Source organism: Typha latifolia, chromosome 6 (genome assembly GCF_019914945.1).
Source record: "Typha latifolia isolate L0001 chromosome 6, TyphaL0001v2, whole genome shotgun sequence".
Classification (NCBI taxonomy): Eukaryota; Viridiplantae; Streptophyta; class Magnoliopsida; order Poales; family Typhaceae; genus Typha; species Typha latifolia.
In genome coordinates this window covers 3450545-3469261 of record NC_133091.1, presented here as the reverse complement: position 1 = coordinate 3469261, position 18717 = coordinate 3450545, and the positions used below count along the sequence as shown (strand labels likewise).

The 18717-nt window shown below is 35.6% G+C and overlaps 1 protein-coding gene across 7 annotated transcripts; it reads right to left on the bottom strand.

Annotated features, from left to right (window-relative positions):
* Positions 1-948: 948 nt before the first annotated feature.
* On the bottom strand, positions 949-18717 carry LOC140790733 (protein SAR DEFICIENT 1-like). 7 transcript variants are annotated; one of them, XR_012109436.1, is made up of 14 exons: positions 18412-18717; positions 18242-18308; positions 16452-16510; positions 15389-15879; positions 13218-13378; positions 12944-13138; positions 8210-8312; positions 7957-8070; positions 7702-7868; positions 6156-6267; positions 5653-6046; positions 1668-1759; positions 1524-1598; positions 949-1425 (listed from the first exon to the last, which is right to left on the bottom strand). XR_012109436.1 is itself a non-coding variant. In XM_073140946.1 (12 exons), exons 1-12 carry the CDS (start codon positions 18495-18497, stop codon positions 5769-5771), a joined length of 1722 nt encoding a protein of 573 aa, XP_072997047.1. In that variant the 5' UTR covers positions 18498-18717; the 3' UTR covers positions 5444-5768. The 7 variants fall into 7 exon arrangements, 3 of the variants coding, with proteins under 3 accessions (XP_072997047.1, XP_072997046.1, XP_072997048.1); XR_012109438.1 differs by having other exon boundaries at positions 949-1598; positions 5653-5878; positions 5990-6046; XR_012109435.1 differs by having other exon boundaries at positions 949-1598.

Genomic DNA, 18717 nt, shown 5'->3' with positions numbered 1-18717 from the left:
ATTGAAAACTTATATGGTATCTCTATTAAATTATAAATCAAATTCTCTAACATATATCTCAACTATTGGGATACGAATCAAAGAACTAGGTTGGTGCTCATTTTTTATTCTTTGTATCCATAGAGTTTATAGGCTAACTAATTTCAAAAATCAAATTACAAATTGGCTAAATCACGCACCACAATAAATTAGAATAAGCGTACGCAAGTATAATCTATTTTAATTTCTCATGCAAAGAAATTTATGTATACAAACTCCATGAACTTTTTTTTTTTTTTGCAACGAGTAGGTCCGCGATACAAAAGATGTTTCTCTCTAAAGAGATTTGATTCTATTAATCACAATCTAATGTTTTGGTTTTAAGTTTGGATTGTTTTTGGCATTATCTCTTAAACAGAAAACATATAATTTTAGGTCGAACGAGGATGTTAATCGACCATAATTGTTTATAAGTTTTGCTTTTAATAAATAAGTTTCAACCTTAGTAAATAGGTTTTAGTCAGTATTTATGCTGTCTCGAGGGTTGTTGTGCCTTCTATGTTTAACTTTTTTAATTCTTTCTTCTTTTTACACTTTTATTTTGCTATATACTGTTATTTTTCAAAGTGTTTTTAATTGCTAGAAAATAAAGTTCAATAAAATGATTCTTTTAAGAAAAATAATAATAATAAAATTTAATTCACTTTTTTTAAAAGTAAATACTATTTTCTCTCATTTTTTAACGATCAAACGTCCAATTAATGAAAGTTGGATAATGTGGTCACCTTCTTATGCATGTAATTTTATTTTCATGGTGTTCCCATTTATGTTTTTTAAAATGGAAAAATGGCAACCTGAAAAGGGCTCATCATAATTTATAGAATGCACACTCCAAGATGTGAAAAAATTCCTCCAGAAAATTATTTAATATATTGACTATTCTAGGCAAAGTCCATCTGAAACTGAAACTGAAACTGAAACTGAAGCTGACATATATAAATTGTGATAGCAGTAATGTCTCACAATCATGTCATCCCTTATACTTGCAGCAGGAAAACAGATGACTTTGAAGCAAACAATGAAATTTCACATAAATAACAACCAAGACATGGACGTACAAAGAAACTGCTGCATATGATAAAAAAAGTCTGCAACCAAACAACATGAGGACTCTCAGCAAAGCACATAATACAACTTAGATAGAAAAAGTTTCCTCCTAGCCATTCTCAGGCCCCCTCAGCTTGCACTTGATCAGCTACCACAAATCTCTTCCACATATCTTTAGCTGGCTCAAATGGTTGACAATAGTGTTTGGCAACTCGAAGGCAGAAACCTAGCTATGTCGTCTGGAAGCTGAGAGCTTTGTAATGAACACCTGCTTGAAAGGTGCCATTATTGTAAAACACTTAGGAGATAATGGCATAACTGGTCTGCTTGTTTCACCCTCTGGCGTTTGCACAATCCATCAGAAAAGTTTGTAAGTTCATTGGTTGGTTGTATAACAGACCACAAAACTGAATCAGAATCCTGGAAAGTGTAAGCACCTTCGAGCAGAGCTTCTGAAGGCTCATTGAATGGTACTTCTAGTTGGTACATGAATTCCAGTTGAGTAATTTCACCTGTAAAATATTCAACAAGGTAAGAAGGGAATTTATATTGCTTCACATCTAGGGTAAAATATGACTAACCAGAGTCGAGCTGGAAGTCAGAGAAATTTGTATCATGTATCCGGGGTCATGGAGGGTGTAGAGCATGAGAGGATAGCAGACGGTGCGAAGAGCTGGAAAGAAGTATATTTTCTCTCTCAGAAGAGTCATCTTGCCGAAATAAAGAATGAGAGCAACTCGGCAACACAATGATATTGAAATAGATACTCTTTCGAGAATAATTTATACATTGTATACTACTCCTAATACATCAAAATTATCCAAAGATGAGACGTAAACATGGACCAAGACTTGAGTCCTACCTATTAGGATAGGCTATATGGATTCTTCTCCTCCCTTCATTCAAGCACTATCATGGATTCCCTCTTTTAGAACCTTCTATATTAACATAATGAAAGACAAAGTTGCACTATGTAGTCTTTGTTGAACATGTGACAGCTATTTTAATCTATTTTTGGACTATGAATGCTATTCCTAACTTTTGTCTGATATTTTCATTTCTTGTTCTACCTTTTCTGGCAACACCACTCATCAAAATTACTTACTAGTCTTTGACATTGACAAACATTTTGCACTACAAACAGAATAAATACTTACCAATAAACGCTAGTAGCCTGGTCCTAAAAATGGTCCAAACATTAATTTTTGCTACTTTAAATGTTTTATAATCATGAATAATTTGAGTTGTGGATTTGAATCTCACTTATGGTCTAAGTGTCTAAACTACAGCTAAAATATCAAATTATAGAGGTAAACTAGAAGCATGCATAATAACCTTCTATCTATATGTTATGAACTAGATCTCGAACGATCTGGACATAAGAAAATTATAAAAATTTATATGGTAGTGCTCGGAAATTAGGGTTCTAATAGTTTTGGTTTCACCTAAATCAAATATCTGGAGAAAAATATATAAAGAAAATAGTGGAGAAATGTTAGAATTGATAGATCGATAAATATTCGACGTTGTGGCGAACGGCCAAGTGTGGTAGTGGACGGCCGTAAAGTAGGGAGGATCGTGGTGAAGGTTTGGATGTTTAGAAGAGTTCTACGATTAAGATCTACTCCTATAAAAATAAATGCGATCTAACAACTACGATAAAACGATAAATACGTTAATAATAAAATAATTAAACTCAATTATTTCTCAATATTTGAATTCTTAGATAATCAAATAAATAAACCAATCCCCTCTATATATAGAGGTCGAGTACAATGAGTCATATTCGGACTAGCCCTAAAAGTTTATATGACTCAAACTAAAACTCGCCTTATAAGCTTACATGACTTAATTAGACTTGTTTTAGAGACTTACATGACTTAATTAGATTTGTCTTAGATGCCTATATGACTTAATTGGACTTGCCTTTTAAGGCTTATATCACAACATGAAATTGGAATCATGACCGACCATGTACCTCAATACGCTTGAGATACATGAAGCCTTGTTAATACTTTCTAAGTACACAATGACAATAATTAATAAAAAAAATTTTAATTTATATAATTTAATCGAATAATAATGAAAATAACTAATGTCATTACTAATGTGTCTCTAAGCAAATTGAATTAATAAATAGTCTAAAACATAAGGATCAAAAGAACGGAAAACGGGATAGATCCTAAATAGAGGTAGTGTCCCGGTACATCTCGTTTAGTCGCCACACTGATCATTACTTGAAATATTAGGAGGAGAAAATTCATGAGCCAACAACTATAGCCCAGTGAATGGAATCCACTCGACAATTAATTAAATTTGAAAGTTATAACTTAATAAAATATAAATCCAACAATATAGAATGACAATTCCACTAAGCACGTTCTTAAAATAATAATAACAACGACAATAATAATAACATAAAGTCATATCTCATAACATGCTCAGTTTCAACGTATTGAAATTTTTCTCAATAATAATAATAATATCATTTGTCTCATTTGAGTCTATATCTTATGGATCCACATCAATTAGAAGTCACCTCGAAATGGCGCTCGGGTCTTTTCCTTATAGCTAATCTAGTTAGAATCACTAAGAAGTCACTATATAATAAACGAGAGATTAGAGTCACCTCAGGAAGTCTTTCGATCTAACCTAGGACTGTTCCCTAATCCCATCAGATCACCTAAGAAAATTAGCACAGTGATCTAAAATAAGACTTTCCCCTAGACTTCTAGTTAGACTTGAGTTACCACATAAATATCGCAAGTGATCTATACCGAGACTGTTATCTAACTTATAACAAATATCAGTTATATTTTTTCTCACTAAAATTTTACAATTTGCTCGAAATATAGCGAAGCACTGAATCATATATTTTGCACACAGAATTGCAATAATTAAATTGCACACAAAAAAATATAATAATTAAATTTGCACAAAGAAATATGTTGTCCGATAAAAAGCACGAAATACAATACGAATAGGTGTGTAAACAAGCCGAGCCTGAGCGAGCCTGATCTAGCTCAGGCTCGGCTCGAAATTAATTTCGAGTCTAGTTTTTTTGTTTAGGCTTGGCTCGGCTCAAATCGAGCCAAGCTCGAGTCAAGCCTGCCTGAGCTCAAGCCCGAGTTCGAGCCTGAGATTTGGAAGAGGCGGCAGCTTACCGAAGGAGGAGGCCGAAGGAGAAGAGAAGGAAAGCAGTTTACTTTTAATAAATATTTCTTCAGTTAGTGAGGTGTGCATCGAAGAAGACAATCCACATTGATTTAAGCATTAAATATACATTCTACTTCTACCCTCCAACAAAAAAACAAATAGAACATTTTATCATAAACAAAAAACAAAAAAAAAGAGAGGATTGATGTGATAGAATCTGTCTCTACTACTGTCACTTTTACGGTTTTACCTTACAACTCTTTGATTTGTCCAATCCCAAATTAAAAGTAGGCTACGTGATGTAGCTACCAATATTAAGCCAAGCGTCTTCTTCCTTGGTCTTGTCGCGAGGTGGAGGAGAAGCCATTAGCAACAACCCATGACTTTAAACCTTGGCCGTTTGAGCTACGAAGGCTCTCCTAGGAGACAACAATGGCATAAGGCCAATGACATGGAGCTCCTGAGCACGAGCGACAGCGATCCGAAGCTGTCAATCGACCTAATTTGCTGACGAAACTGCGAACACCAAATTTAGGTATTTATAATTTACCTTATTAAACTTAGATTAAAATTGAGGGGTAGGAGAGGGCTTACTGACGAGTCGCATAGTTCGATTCCATGGCGACGACTCCAATGGTAAAGAAAGAAGAAGATGAAAAGAGGAAATAAAAGAGCTGGGGTTGGTAGATAAAAGAGGATTTAGGGTTTTTATAAGTTACGTTTTAAATTCTAATCCGAAATTGATTCGGAGTGGCTGGAAATCCCGTAGCCACCCTTTCATTGCATGACAGAGAAAAAGGAGAAGGAGAACGGAGGGAGGTTACACGTGCGCCCTCTTCTCTCTCAATTTTTTTTTTAATTTTTTTAATTTATATGACTTAATTGGACTTGTCTTTTATGTCTTACATGACTTAACAAAATTTGTCTTAAAAACTTACATAAGAGATAAACATAAATCAATTAAAAAATAAATAGAATTGATCAGTCGAGTCCAATATCCTTATGATGCGATCTGATCTGACACGGTTCGTATCACTATAGTTACCTAAGATTTTGCCTATAGTACAGAAACTTTGAGAATTTAAAATAAAGGGACTCAGAGGTCTCCCAAGTAGTCGTAATTGTGAGGACGAAGACGATCACTCTAAGCTTTCAGATATAGGTGGTGCCAAAGCCCTACCAAAAATCTCTGGCACAATGGTGGAGAAATAGAGTTTTGAAAATAAAATAGACAGAATAATTCAGTTCATGTTATCCTTTCTAGTTACAGCAGGGAAAGAAATTGATTAAAGCAAATGAAGAAACTTCACATAAATTACAACCCAGACAGACACATGGTCGCACAAAGAAACTGCTGCAGATGTGAACAAGTCTACTGAGCAAAGCACATAATATATACAACTTACATACCAAAGATTCCTCTCCACTTTAGCTTGCAATCTATCAGAAAACACAAATCTCTTCCATATTTCTTTAGCTGGTTCATATGGTTGGCACTAGTGTTTGGCAACTCAGGAGGCACCAACTTAGCTCCTGGCAGCTGAGCGCTTTGTGATGAACACTAACTTGACCAACACCGTTATCTTAACCCACCCACGCGAAGATAATGGTGCAACCAGGCTGCTTGTTTCATCCTCTGCCATACGCAACAATCCATCAACAAATTCATCGGTGGAACATGAGTTAACACTGTTTGTTTGTATATCAGACAACTGAACTGAAGCAAAATCCTGCAAAGTATAAGCACCTTCAGGCAGAGCTTCTGAAGGCACATTGGGTGGTTCTTCTGGTTGGTACAGGAGTTCTGATTCAGTAAAATATGTAATAAATTTCCACATGAACTTCGAATCATGGTATGCGATGTAAGAATAGAATTTGTATTGCATAACTTGTTAATGTAAAACACAACTAACCCCAGATAAGTTGATCCAATGTCATTGATTTTGGAGCGTAATCAGTGTCAGAAGTTATCTGGCACTGCAGAGAGCTGGAAAGTGGTATATTTTCTCTCCCGAAAGAGTCATCCTGCAGAAATAAAGGAAGAGGTATCATGCTGATATTCATAAGCTACTCTTTCGAAGATAGTTTACACATCGTATGCAAATCCTAATACATGAACCTCATACAAAGATGATCTTTATGATACATTAACAACCAAGATTTGAGTCCCACCTATTTGGGATAGGCTATATGGATCCTTCTCCTCTAATCATTTCTACGTAGTGCAATGGTTTAAGTCAAATCAAGCGCTATCATGTCTTTTCTTACTAAACCCCATCACATTAATTCTACTCTTCCCTTCCCCCCTTATAAAACATTCTATTTAATGTCTCCTTCATACATGAACTATGTAGTCTCTGTTGAACATATGCCAACTATCTTAATGTATTTTTATGTGATTTATGCTCTATGGAAGCTATCCCAAACTTTTGCCAGATATTTCAATCCAACACCAATCATCCAAATTGAGACTTAGTAGTAGGCATTGGCAAACCTTTTGCATATGCTTGCTATATGAATAGCCTGATCGTAAAGATATTCAAAGCCTTAACGTTTGCTACGTTATGTTAGAATATAAAATATAAAAATTATTGTTCTTTAATAGCTTATACTTTTAGAGTAGATGGCGAGTTAATATGGTATCAAAGTTAGAGGTTATGGGTTCAAATCTTATCATGCCCATCTTTATCTGAAACTATAAAACTCTACTTGTTTAAATTAAATTCACCTTTTAGACTCATCAAAATATCTCAGCCTAGAAGTAAAGGAAAGTGTTGTTAGAATATAAAATATAAAAATCATCGTTCTCTAATAACTTAAGCTTTTAAAATAGACAGTAGGTTAATGGTTCAAACATTTTATGCCCACAAATAACAGGAGTCATGGATTTAAATTGTTCAGGGATTAAATGCAACTAAAATATCAAATCTTACAGATATAAGATAGAAGAACACATAATACTCTCGTCTATGGTTAGCTAAGGTTTTGCACGTAGGATTGGAATTTGAGCATGTAAAACAATGGGATCTAGAAGGCTCTTACCTACTCTCTAGGAACTCAATGAGCTATACTGGAAGTTGTTCGATTACGGATCGACTCAAAATTTTAAGCTATTAAGTAACAGACTAACAATATATAGCATGACTTAATATGCCCCTTCATATGTGGTCATATTGCACATGAATAGATGATAAATAATGAGATGTGCTGCCCACATACCACAATATTAGAAATTAGGGAATAAAAACTGGGCAATAAGATTTAAACCCATGAGCTGCAAAAAAAAACTAGCTATCATACTATGTTTGATAATTAGTCGACTCAAAAGTCTAAGCTATTAGGTAATGAACCAACAATAAATATTATGTCTTTAATAGTAGCAACATAACAAAAGGTATATAGGGCATTGAAGTGCGAGAATATGCACTTATCATGCAGTAAACATCTTAATTCACTTACCAGTTGGCAACTTGGAGGCACAAACCTAGCTCGACTGGCAGCTGAGTGCTTTGCAGCGGACACCCACTTGAGCAGCACCATAATGATCTTAACCCACTTACCTGGAGATAACGGTGCGGCCAGTCTGCTTGTTTCACCCTCTAGCATTTCCAACCCATCAAAAAAGTCTGCAAATTCATGAGAGGAACTTGAGCTCAAAATGTTTGTTCATATAACAGAGAACTGAATTGAAGCAATCCGGCCAAGTATATGCACCTTCAGGCAGAGATTCAGAGAACTGAACTGAAGGAAAATCCTGCCAAGTATAAACATTTTCAGGCAGAGCTTCTGAAGGCTCATTGGGTGATTCTTCTGGTTGGTACTGGTGTTCTGCTTCAATAGAATATGTTAAAATTTCCACATGAACTTAGAATTATGGTATCCAATGTAAGAGAAAGTAGTGACCATGATCTATCTAGGGATTGGAAGTACAGAGTTGTGATGCTTGACACTAGAAAGGAGGTGTTACCAGTCATATGGAGTTGTATAGGCTGATTGTTGATCATTTTATGATGTAACTGAAAACTGTTTGTATTTTGGTAGGCATGTCTTTTCCACTTTCCAACTAAAGCCTGCAAGCAAATAATAACTTTGCTTTTCATGGAGACAGCAACATTCGAATAATAGAAAGAACAAGTAATTTTAAAGGTACAAAATTAGTCCTTGTCAATGCCGACAACTTCTACTAATGCTTTAGTGCATTCTCTGCTGATACATGCATGTAAATAAAGAGATGCATGAATGTGTGCATATAAATATACATCACAAAAAGTCTAAAGTAATCTATACCATCCTCTCAACATATGTTAAACTGATCGTGAACCAACTACAACCAATAGATTGGCATTCCAATGCATTATGCTCCTGCCATGTAGGTTTGGGGAGGAAATATATATTTAGCAACCCCCCATATCTAGAGAAGTTGTTCTTGTGACTGACCTTTAGCCACCTGAAGGCAAAGTGGTAAGCCTTATTATCAAACTAATCGATGTCCTCTTATCTTGATATATGGAAAGTTTTGGAATATAAAATATAAAAATCACCATTTTACTAAGCTCTTCGAGTAATTGATGCAATATTATGGTATCAGAACAAAAGTCCTGAGTTCGAATCATACAAGACAGCAACATCCGGCACGTGTCGCGGCACTTGCTGGTCGTCGCCGTTGCTGCTGGCTTTCGCCGCTCACCCGAGCTCGCGTCGGGTGCCCTAGCCCGAGTGAGAGGAAGAAAGAGATCAAGAGAGAGAGAGAGAGAGAGAGAGGGGGGGTTATCGGTTAAAACTTAAGCTGTGGATCCGGATCGACGGCGAGCGGCGACGGCATTGGCGAGCAGCGACAGCGACGGCGAAGGCCAGCGGCGACGGTGAGCTCGATGACGAGGTCGATGGCGAAGCTATTAGGAGGAGTGCCGTGCGGCATCCCTCGTGCCACATGCCGGTACGCCCTAGCACGGCAAGTGCCGACCGGCATGCCCCGTGCCAGTCGGTAGGGCCATCCATAATTTAAACTATAAAACCCCAACTCACTTAAAATAAAGAGATTTTTATAAATCACACCCTACATTTTGCCTATTTTATGATTCGCACCCCATCTTTTGGGATTTTATAACGCGACCCCTCATTTTCCCTATAACGTTCATTTAACACCCTGAGTTAACTTAACCTAACCATAATTAAACTGAATGATACCAGAAAGAGATATTTTGTTATAATCCACTATGTAATTTATAATATTCCTAAATTACCTGTCACGACCCGAGATAGAAATCATGACCGGCCATGCACCTCAATATGCTTGAGATACATAAAGCCTTACTAATATTTCCTAAGCGTACACCGGCAAGAATAAATAAAAAATAAAAATGAATGAAGAAGATCTGCTTTATAAAATTTAAACTAATTGCAATAATTATAAAACAATCTAGTTTTTGAGTCTCTAAACGAAATAAATTTAACTGCTAATCTAAAGCATAAAATTCAAAAAGAGCGAAAAAGTAAATAGGTGGATCCTAAGTGGAGGTAGAGTTCGGGTACATCTCGCTCAATCGCCACGCTGACTATTACCTGAGATAGATAAATAAATAAAAGAAAACAAATCCATGAGCCAACAACTATAGCTCAGTGAGTGGAATCCACTCGAAAACTAAATAAATTCTAAATTATATTAATGTTTGAACAAAATTAAACTAAATCAACAATATTCATAACAATTTGCAATAGGCATGCTCCTTAAATAATAACAACGATAACAATAGTGAGTCATAACTTGTAACCTTGCACAGTTTCAACATATTAACATCTTTTCAATATTTGTATAGTCATACGTCTCAATGGGTCTATACCCTGTGAATCCACATCAATTAGAAATCACCTCAAGATGACGCTCGGAACTTTTCTTCATAGCTGATCTGGTTAGGGTCATCAGATAGTATCACTATGTGATCAACGCACTCTTTTTCTTTTCCACTAACCGTTGAGAGAAATTAGAGTCACCTAGAAAATTTCTCATTCATCCTAGGACTGTTTCCTAACCCCGCCAGAGTCACCTAAGAAAGTCACCACAGTGATCTGATTTAGGACTTTCCCCTGGACTTCCAGATAGACTTGAGTCACCATGAAAAATCACAAGCGATTTATACCGGGATTATTCTCTAAGTCGTATCAATACTAATCTCATTTTTCTTCATTAAATTTAATATTTGTACAAAGTATGGTGATGCACTGAATATAATGATTAAATTAACACATAAAATGTAACAATTAAATTTTTGCACGTAAGGATAAAATAAATAAATTTGCACACAGAAAATTTACATTGTCTGACAAAGGTACGAAATATAATAAAAATAAAGATGTAAGTGAACCCACTCACCTGAGTCTAGGCAAAGATAACCGAAATCTCAAATCTCTAGCTCACATACTAAAAATCACCACCTTTAATAATAAATAATAATAAAATTTTCAGTTTGAATAATATCAATATTTCTAAAATTAAAAAAAAAACTAAAAAGAACTAAAATGGGTTTAATTACCCATTGGATTGGGCTGGGCTGCTGCTGGCCCGGCCCATTCCAAAAATAGAACTAATCGGGCTGGGCCAAGGCCCAGCCAAACAATGGATTGGGCTATGGGCTAACCCGCAACCCACCCAAATTTTAGTGGTTCGGGTCAGGTCTTTGGATCTGAAATCCAAACCCGAACCCGAACCCGAAAACCAAATGAAAAAGGGTTGGCCCGGGTTAAACCCAACCAGACTTTTCCCTTCCCGTGACCGACGCGAGGAAGAGAAGAGTTGAGGGAGGGAGTGACCGCCGGTGGTGGTTCACGACCACCCTTAAGCCTCTCGGCTCTCTCTCTCTCTCTCTTTCTCCGTTGTCCTCACGAGGTAGAGAAGAACCCGCGCACGGTGATCGACTTCATGGCCAACGGCGACCGGAGCCACGAGGGCTCCAAAGGTGACGCCCACTGCACAAGGCTAACGGCAAGACGTTTCCAATGATGGAGCGGCAGCGACCTGAAGCCGCCGGCCGGCCTGATTTGCCGATGAAGCCGAGAAACCCAAATTTAGGTATTTTTTATTTACTTCATTAAATTGAAATTAAACTAGAGGGATGAGAGAGGGCTCACCAATGAGGAATGTGGTGGTCTCTGATGGCTCCGGCGGCACTCCGACAGGCCGATCCTACGGCGTGACTCCGACGGTGAGAAAGAAGAAAACGAAAGAGGAGAAGAAGAAGAAGAAAAGGGAAAAGGAGGCTGGCGGGGTTGAGGAGAGAGAGAATTAGGGTTTAAATTTATATGTTAAAAGAAAAATCAAAATCTAATCTGATCCAGATTAGGCGAGATTTCTCCCTGTGCCTCGTCGCGTGCTGAAGAGTGAGGGGATGGGGGTTGTACGTGCAGAGCACGTGCACCTTCCTCTGTCAACCCCTTTTTTTCTTGGTTCTTACATTACCCTTGTACTTATCTTTAATTTTATTCATAACTTGAACATTCATACTTGTTACTTTTTCTCAAACCATGGAAAACATCACCTAAATGCCAAGCCAATCTTAGAGCTTCCAAACTCCAAGCCATGGAGATCTTAGAACTCCCCAAATGCCAAGCCGATTTTGTTTCTTGCGACCTCAAAGATAGGGAGGGAGATAAAGAAAATTTGAGGAAAGATGGAGAAAAAAAAAGGTTTGAGTTGATAATATGAAGAAAAATAAGTAAAGTTGGGAGAAGCTTCTAAAGCCTGTACGTTGTAGAGATTTTAGGGGATTCTTGTGGGTTGTGGGTTTTGATATAATTTTGTGGTGTAGGGTTTAGTTATAGATAAGAAGATTTAGATTTTGTGGGATTAGGATTTAGTTTGGAAAAGAAGGATTTTATGGAGATTTAGGTTAGGTCAGGAACTTTTAAGGGTATTTTAGTAATCTTTGAAATAGAGTTACATAAACTATATAACATGGTTAATATAAGTTAGCTAGAGTAATGTTAGGATGTTAAATGAACATTATAGGAAAAATGAATGGTCGCATTATAAATTCCCCAAAGATGGGTTGCGAATCACAAAATAGGCAAAATGTAGGGTGTGATTTGTAAAAAATCTGTAAATTAAATTCACTTCCTAAGCTTCTCAAACTAAAAAGTGAGAAAGAGTAATTATAATATAAAATATAAAAATCACAATGCTCTAATAGCTTAAATTTTGAAATAGCTGGTGAGTTATCAGAAAGAATAGATTAAAATGAACTTATCAATGTTAAAGAAATATTTGTTTTGTCAAAAACAAAAAGATTTTCAGTATATCTATTATATACCATGAAGATTTTTCTTATTGCAATATAAATTCTTTAGTTCTCAAGTAAATTGATAGAATGTCACCCTTCTAAGTTATAGTCCACAACCAATATGCCCTCTTATGATATACCCATATGATATTTGCAAGAGGAACATATTGCATTAAGATACTTATAACATTACAAAAGACTTAGTGGTTTGGACCACTAAGTTGTGTTTCTACTTTCTAGTAGTTTATTACCTGTTTGAAGATATACAGATTTTATAGTAAAGAATAAATTTGGAAGCATAATTTTCAAGTGATATTAGTGTATTACTGCCAAATGATAACAAAGTGATGGCTACATGTGACTTCCAGTTGCCTAAAATCAAAATTGTTTAATCAATGATAGAGTAAGATATTAAGTGTGATACACACCTGTTGACATGGACTTAATTTATCAAAGGGAAGGTAGTAGCCATCAAAAGTTGCCCCTACGACCTGATATATGGAGTTAAGGAAGAGCATAACTTTGTCCTCAGCAATGTAAGAATAAAGCTTATCTCCCAAATCACACTCTTTAGCATGTTTAAGAGGGGCTTCCCAAGGCTTCCTCGATTCCTTGCCAAACATCTAGATGTAAACAACAAAAAGTGCTACTGTTAGTCAATGTTATTGAAGATGAATTCTATATCAAAGCTGTTTCTCTTACTCTGCTCAGCTGGGCTTCATCTATAGTGTGACACCTTAAAAGATCTTGCACAGTTGTGATACCATTTTCCTTGAGAGCCTTGCAGTAAGGACCATCTTTGGAAATGCCTTCCAAATACCATACCTCGTCAACCAATAATGGAGGATAATGCTTTTCAAATGCTGTTTCCCATGGTAGAAATAAATACGAGATTACTATTTTTAGGCATGCCTATTAGCAACAAGATATGCAAAATTATGTGAAAACCATACCTACAAACTTCAAGAAATATGTTATAGAATATTTTGGCCCCCAGTGAAAAAAGAGATTATGTCTGTTACTCTGTTTTAAACTGATCAGACATTCTCCAATCTGAATTTCCTATTGGCAAGGAAACTTGGATGTAATTTCAGAGGAAGAACTATCTTCTGCCTCACAACAGCAGAATTCCTAACTCCTAAGTGATACAAACCTGATTAGATCAGATCGCATCATAAAAACATTAGGCTTGATAAATCAAATCTATTTATCTTTTAATTGATTTATGCTTATATCTTATTTCAGCCCTTAAAGCAAGTCTAGTTATGTCATGCAAACCCTTAAGGCAAGTCTAGTTAAGTTATGAAGCCACTAAGACAAGTCCAATTAAATTATGTAAGTCTTTAAGGCAAATCATAATTTGTCGTATAAGTCTTTAGGGCTAGTCCGAGTAAGACTCATTATACCCGACCTCTATATAAAGAGGGCTAAGCATTTTTGTTTAATCATCCAAACATTCAAGTATTAAAAAATTATTTTAGTCTTGAGTTTATCTTAAAAGTAAGAGTAAGATAATCTAGGAGTACAAGTAAATTAATCATAACCGTTTATTTTTCTAAGAGTGATCTAACTTAGAACTATAATTCTACCTCCAACCCATAGCCATCATCACCTCCACGAACCATCCTACCTTACAACCATCCACCACCACCTTTGGTTGTTCGCCACCCTACAACGACGATTGCAACGCGAATATTTACCAATTTGTCCAATTCTAACATTCCTCCAATATTTTAATTTTATCTTTTCACTCCGACCTCGGAATCACGTAAGTCATTAAATTTGTGACTTACGAAGCTTCCTCCCATTAAAATATCATAATTTTTTTTACGTTCAAATCGTTTCAACTCTGGTTTGTAACACTAAGATCAATCTTTTAAAGGCTGGAGGCAACTGAGCAATCAAATTGTATGAGACTACTCATTTAAGAATCATAAGACTAAAACCTTGAGCATCCATGACACTAATAGGCCCAGCATTACAGTAAACAAGTTTAGCTTATTATTGCACAATTGTGGATACTGATATTTTAACAAATAAAGATATATTTACTCTATTAGCTCAATCTACCATGTAGTTCTAAGAAATGAAATATTTGGATATTCAGATCCTGGCAAATGCAGCAGTTCAACCTAAATGAAAATGAAATAAAATCAACAATAAGGAAGTAAGTCTCAAGTAATAGTAATATCTTTGAAACCTACCATAATTCTTTGTCTTAGTACTCGGTAAATGTATGATGTAGGATGAAGTAGGGGATCCCATATGCGATGGTGGATCTTTCGCTAGAGATGAATAATGAGATGAAGAAAAAGGTAAAAGATGAAGAGAACAAGAGACAAAGTAATACTTTAGAGAGAGTATATGGAAAGGATGAGAGGTTGAGAGAGATAACACGACACACCTAGCAAAAAAAAAATTCTTTCGTAAATCCATCATTTTTTGATAGCCTTTTATAGGTAAATGTTAACCTACTCCTTAAGAAAACAAACTTTTTTTAATCTAATAGAACTCTTTAGATAACATAATCAGACCCTATTTTACACTATATTGACTCCTTCAAAATTAATAATAAAATATTTTCGTGAAACAACCAAGTATGAGAAAAATAAAAAGGAAATATTAAACCATATGTTACTATTATTGTTCCTTATAATGTCATATGGTGAAAGCTAGTGTCCATTCAAAAAAACATTACCATAAAATAGGTGAATTCCAAGATTTTCAATGCACTTGAAAGAGTATGAATCATATTGTTCAGAACTGCATTCTCCAAACAGATCACTTGTGCATCATGGCATCATTCAAGTCCAAAAAAGTTTAAAATTTTTCAAGTCTAAAATATAAGAACTTTTGAAAGGAAATAGGCCTACCTTTTCCTCGGTATTCCTTCACTTCGAAAGGTTCACTTATTCCTTCTTGCACTTCATTTCTGATGATTCCACTCTGAGGAAATCGTGAAAGTCTTACTCCCAACCTGAACTTCCTTTGTCTTGTACATCTGGAATTGTCAGTGAAAGTGACATCGGTAAGATCAGCAACCCCATTTACCAGTTGAATCACAAGAATCCCCTTCAGCAATGGTCCTTTTCCTTCTCGTCCAGGTACTATATGACCATTAAATTCCTCTGAGTTCCAATTATCTCGATCATCACCAAAGTCACTATGAAGGACTACGATCTCAACTGTGACTGAAGAATATGGATCAGATGTGACAATCTTCTGTAGATTTTTATCAATTATAGCTATCTGAACTAACATCCTGTCCTTTGCTTCAATTTTGCTGAATGTGTAAAATGAATCTTTAAACTTATTCCGGAATTGTAGCTGATATCTGGTGCATTTGTTCTGATCACTTAGCAGCCTATAAAAAGAAAGACAATAAATTATTAAAGATCAAGTGTAAAAATGATGTCATAAAATATGGTACCACCCAAAAAACTTTATGCTTCAGATTTTCCTGAACTGCCAAACTGTTTTTGGATGAAATAATTATGTGTAAGATGGTATAGATTCTAATATTCTACATTGCATGCTGCTTATCTAAGATTACATGTGCTAAAGGCTTACAGCATTACATTACAACCACCAAATACACAGAACAATGGAAAATATTAAAAGTATCTTTTATGTACTAGCTAATTAAAAGCAACAGGAGGTAAGCTCATGAGGGTGTGTTTGAGGTTCGCGAATGGGATGGTTTGTATTCTCTTATTCACATTAAAATACAGCGCTCTTTGATTCTTCTTAAGCATACTCACGCATGTGATACCCCACATCAAATTTTATATGATGAAATGATGCAGACAGACAAGAGCCTTATTATACTTAAACAGAACAAAAAGCTGCAGTCATTCCTCAAGATAAACAAAGTTTTATCATTTTATGGTTACACTGAATGAACCCAAAAAAAATTGGTGTGAGGAAATAACTTACATAGGAACTTTGCCTTTGTTTACAGGGTTAGGAAATAACTTCTGTATCTCTTCCCGTACCTGTTAAATAGAGTAAAATGATAAGCAAAGTACATCCTTAGGCAAGTAAAGTGAATCAAATATTATGCATGAATGATATATGCAATAATGCATCCTAGCAACAATTTTCATAGCAATAAATTTCAAATATACATGATAAGAGTGTTGGGTTGGATAAACCAGACCAAACAAATTCTTTTAAACAATGAATAATAGACAATAACAGAGAACAGTACACAATATAATTGACATGAAATAAAACCAAAATAAGGAGCTTAACAGTAGAATAAATAGTAGTAAAAAAACTGTGTGGCAATCTGAGCCTGAGGCATTCAAATGCATTATCCTACCGGAAGTAAAAGGAATATCATCTGAACTTCTCTCATGCCTATAATGCCCCTGGAGGAGAGGGTTTCATAAATTTCTACCCTCCCTCGAATAAATGATAGAGATATTTAACCGCTTATAATTTATCATTAAGACAACAAATTCTAGTACTGACTAGGGAGAAATAGTATGCATTAGATGATTAGAAATTACTTAATCCACTATGTCAAGTGAGATAAATGATTATTTTTCCATTAGAAATTACTTAATCCACTATGTCAAATGAGATTAACGATTTATCTTATAATGATGGAGAAGCGTGCTGAATATTGAAGTCTTGTGAAGTAGATGATGAAGACTGGGAATTCAGCATCTTTCAATCCTAAGGATACAACTTGATTGATAATGGCATCTTATGGTGGCATTTACATAAGCTACGCATTGATTTGCTTCTGGTACTTCAGAGCCATCCAGAAAAAATATGGCAGAGCAAATCAGAGCCAAAATTTAGAGCAGATACAGATATATATGAGCTAGACTACAAACTCTATGTTAAATCTTTGAAGGGGCAAAAAAGTCATCCTGAGGCAACGGAAAAGATGGACCACTTTCTCTCTCCGCCTCTGGAATAATCATTTATGATTCCTGAGACAACTAATGGCTAGAAAAGTGTTAAAGCATTTCTCAAAGCTCTAAAATAGTTTGTAATCCATCTCTCTTTCGAGTTTCAATCTCGACTGGGAACTTATATGTTAACAGTCTAAGGGAAGTGTTAAAGTATTTTTCACCTCAGGATAAGGTTTTTTGAATCTGAAGGTGTAATTAAATTCCATGGCTATAATTCCAAAGATTTAACAATACCATAAAACTAGGTTTTTGATATATACCAATTAGATTCTACCCTAATATAATATAAGATTGGATTTTTGCATGGATACGCTTCTAAAACCCCTTCTTTACATGTATAATTGAGATATCCCTCGAAACTGAAGACCATTGTTTTGTTTTTTATTTTTATTTTTTTGTTTTTATTTATTTTTAATTTTTTGCATGGATTCCCCTCAAATTGGTTCTTGAAAATCTAGAATGAAATATCGAACCATTTAAAACTAAAAGGATGATTTTTTTTTTCTTTTTTTGTACAAGGATATATTTGCCTTCATTAGGCACGTAAATAAGGACGTTTTAAGAAGCATCCGAAGAGAAAAAACAAAGGAAAACCCCAAATAGAATATATATATATATATATATATATATACATCAAAATCTCGCAATGAACAAAAGGGAAGGCAAATTTATAATCGGAAGCAAAATAATATTCTAGTCAGGGGACTGACAAAAGCAACAACCTTTCCTTCTAAATAACAATGAATACAATTTAAAAGCACCCAAGTCCGAAATCGTGAATCGAAAACCAATTTTTACCACTCTACGCGCCATGCGCTCGAACTGCATCTGAAGCCGCAGGTTAAAGCTGTTCCCCAAGAACCATCTGACACCGGAAAAAAGCTACCAGTAAGCTCAAAAAAGGAGCTTAAGAACCCAAGAAAAGAAAAAAAACCATAACCCTAATTTCCAAGGGTGGAATCACTCACGGTCGAAGGGGGCAGAACTGCTTCGGCGGCCGAGATCCCTCGCCCTCCTCTTCCTCCGGCAGCGGCCGGAATCTCTTCGGAGCCATAAGGCAGGAAAGAGTAAGAAAACGAATCCATTCATTTATAAGGTCAGAGACGAAGAGCAGCAGAAACTTCACATTGCCCCCACAGGATTCTTTGCTCACCCTTAGTTGACCATATAGAGCTCGCAGCGGAGACCGCGGAGTTTGCCAAACGGCCTTCTTCTCTTTTACTTTTCTTTTCTTTTTTTCATGTTACACCCTCCAAAGTTTGCTTTTCGAATTT

Excerpts from the sequence above, each read along its gene's own strand:
- LOC140790733 (XM_073140945.1), bottom strand. The coding sequence starts at position 18,497 with ATGGCTCCGAAGAGATTCCGGCCGCTGCCGGAGGAAGAGGAGGGCGAG. Across the intron at positions 18,309-18,411 it reads CAGTTCTGCCCCCTTCGACC|ATGGTTCTTGGGGAACAGCT; the intron begins GTGAGTGATTCC and ends TTCCGGTGTCAG. Across the intron at positions 8,313-12,943 it reads AATTAAGTCCATGTCAACAG|GCTTTAGTTGGAAAGTGGAA; the intron begins GTGTGTATCACA and ends ATTTGCTTGCAG.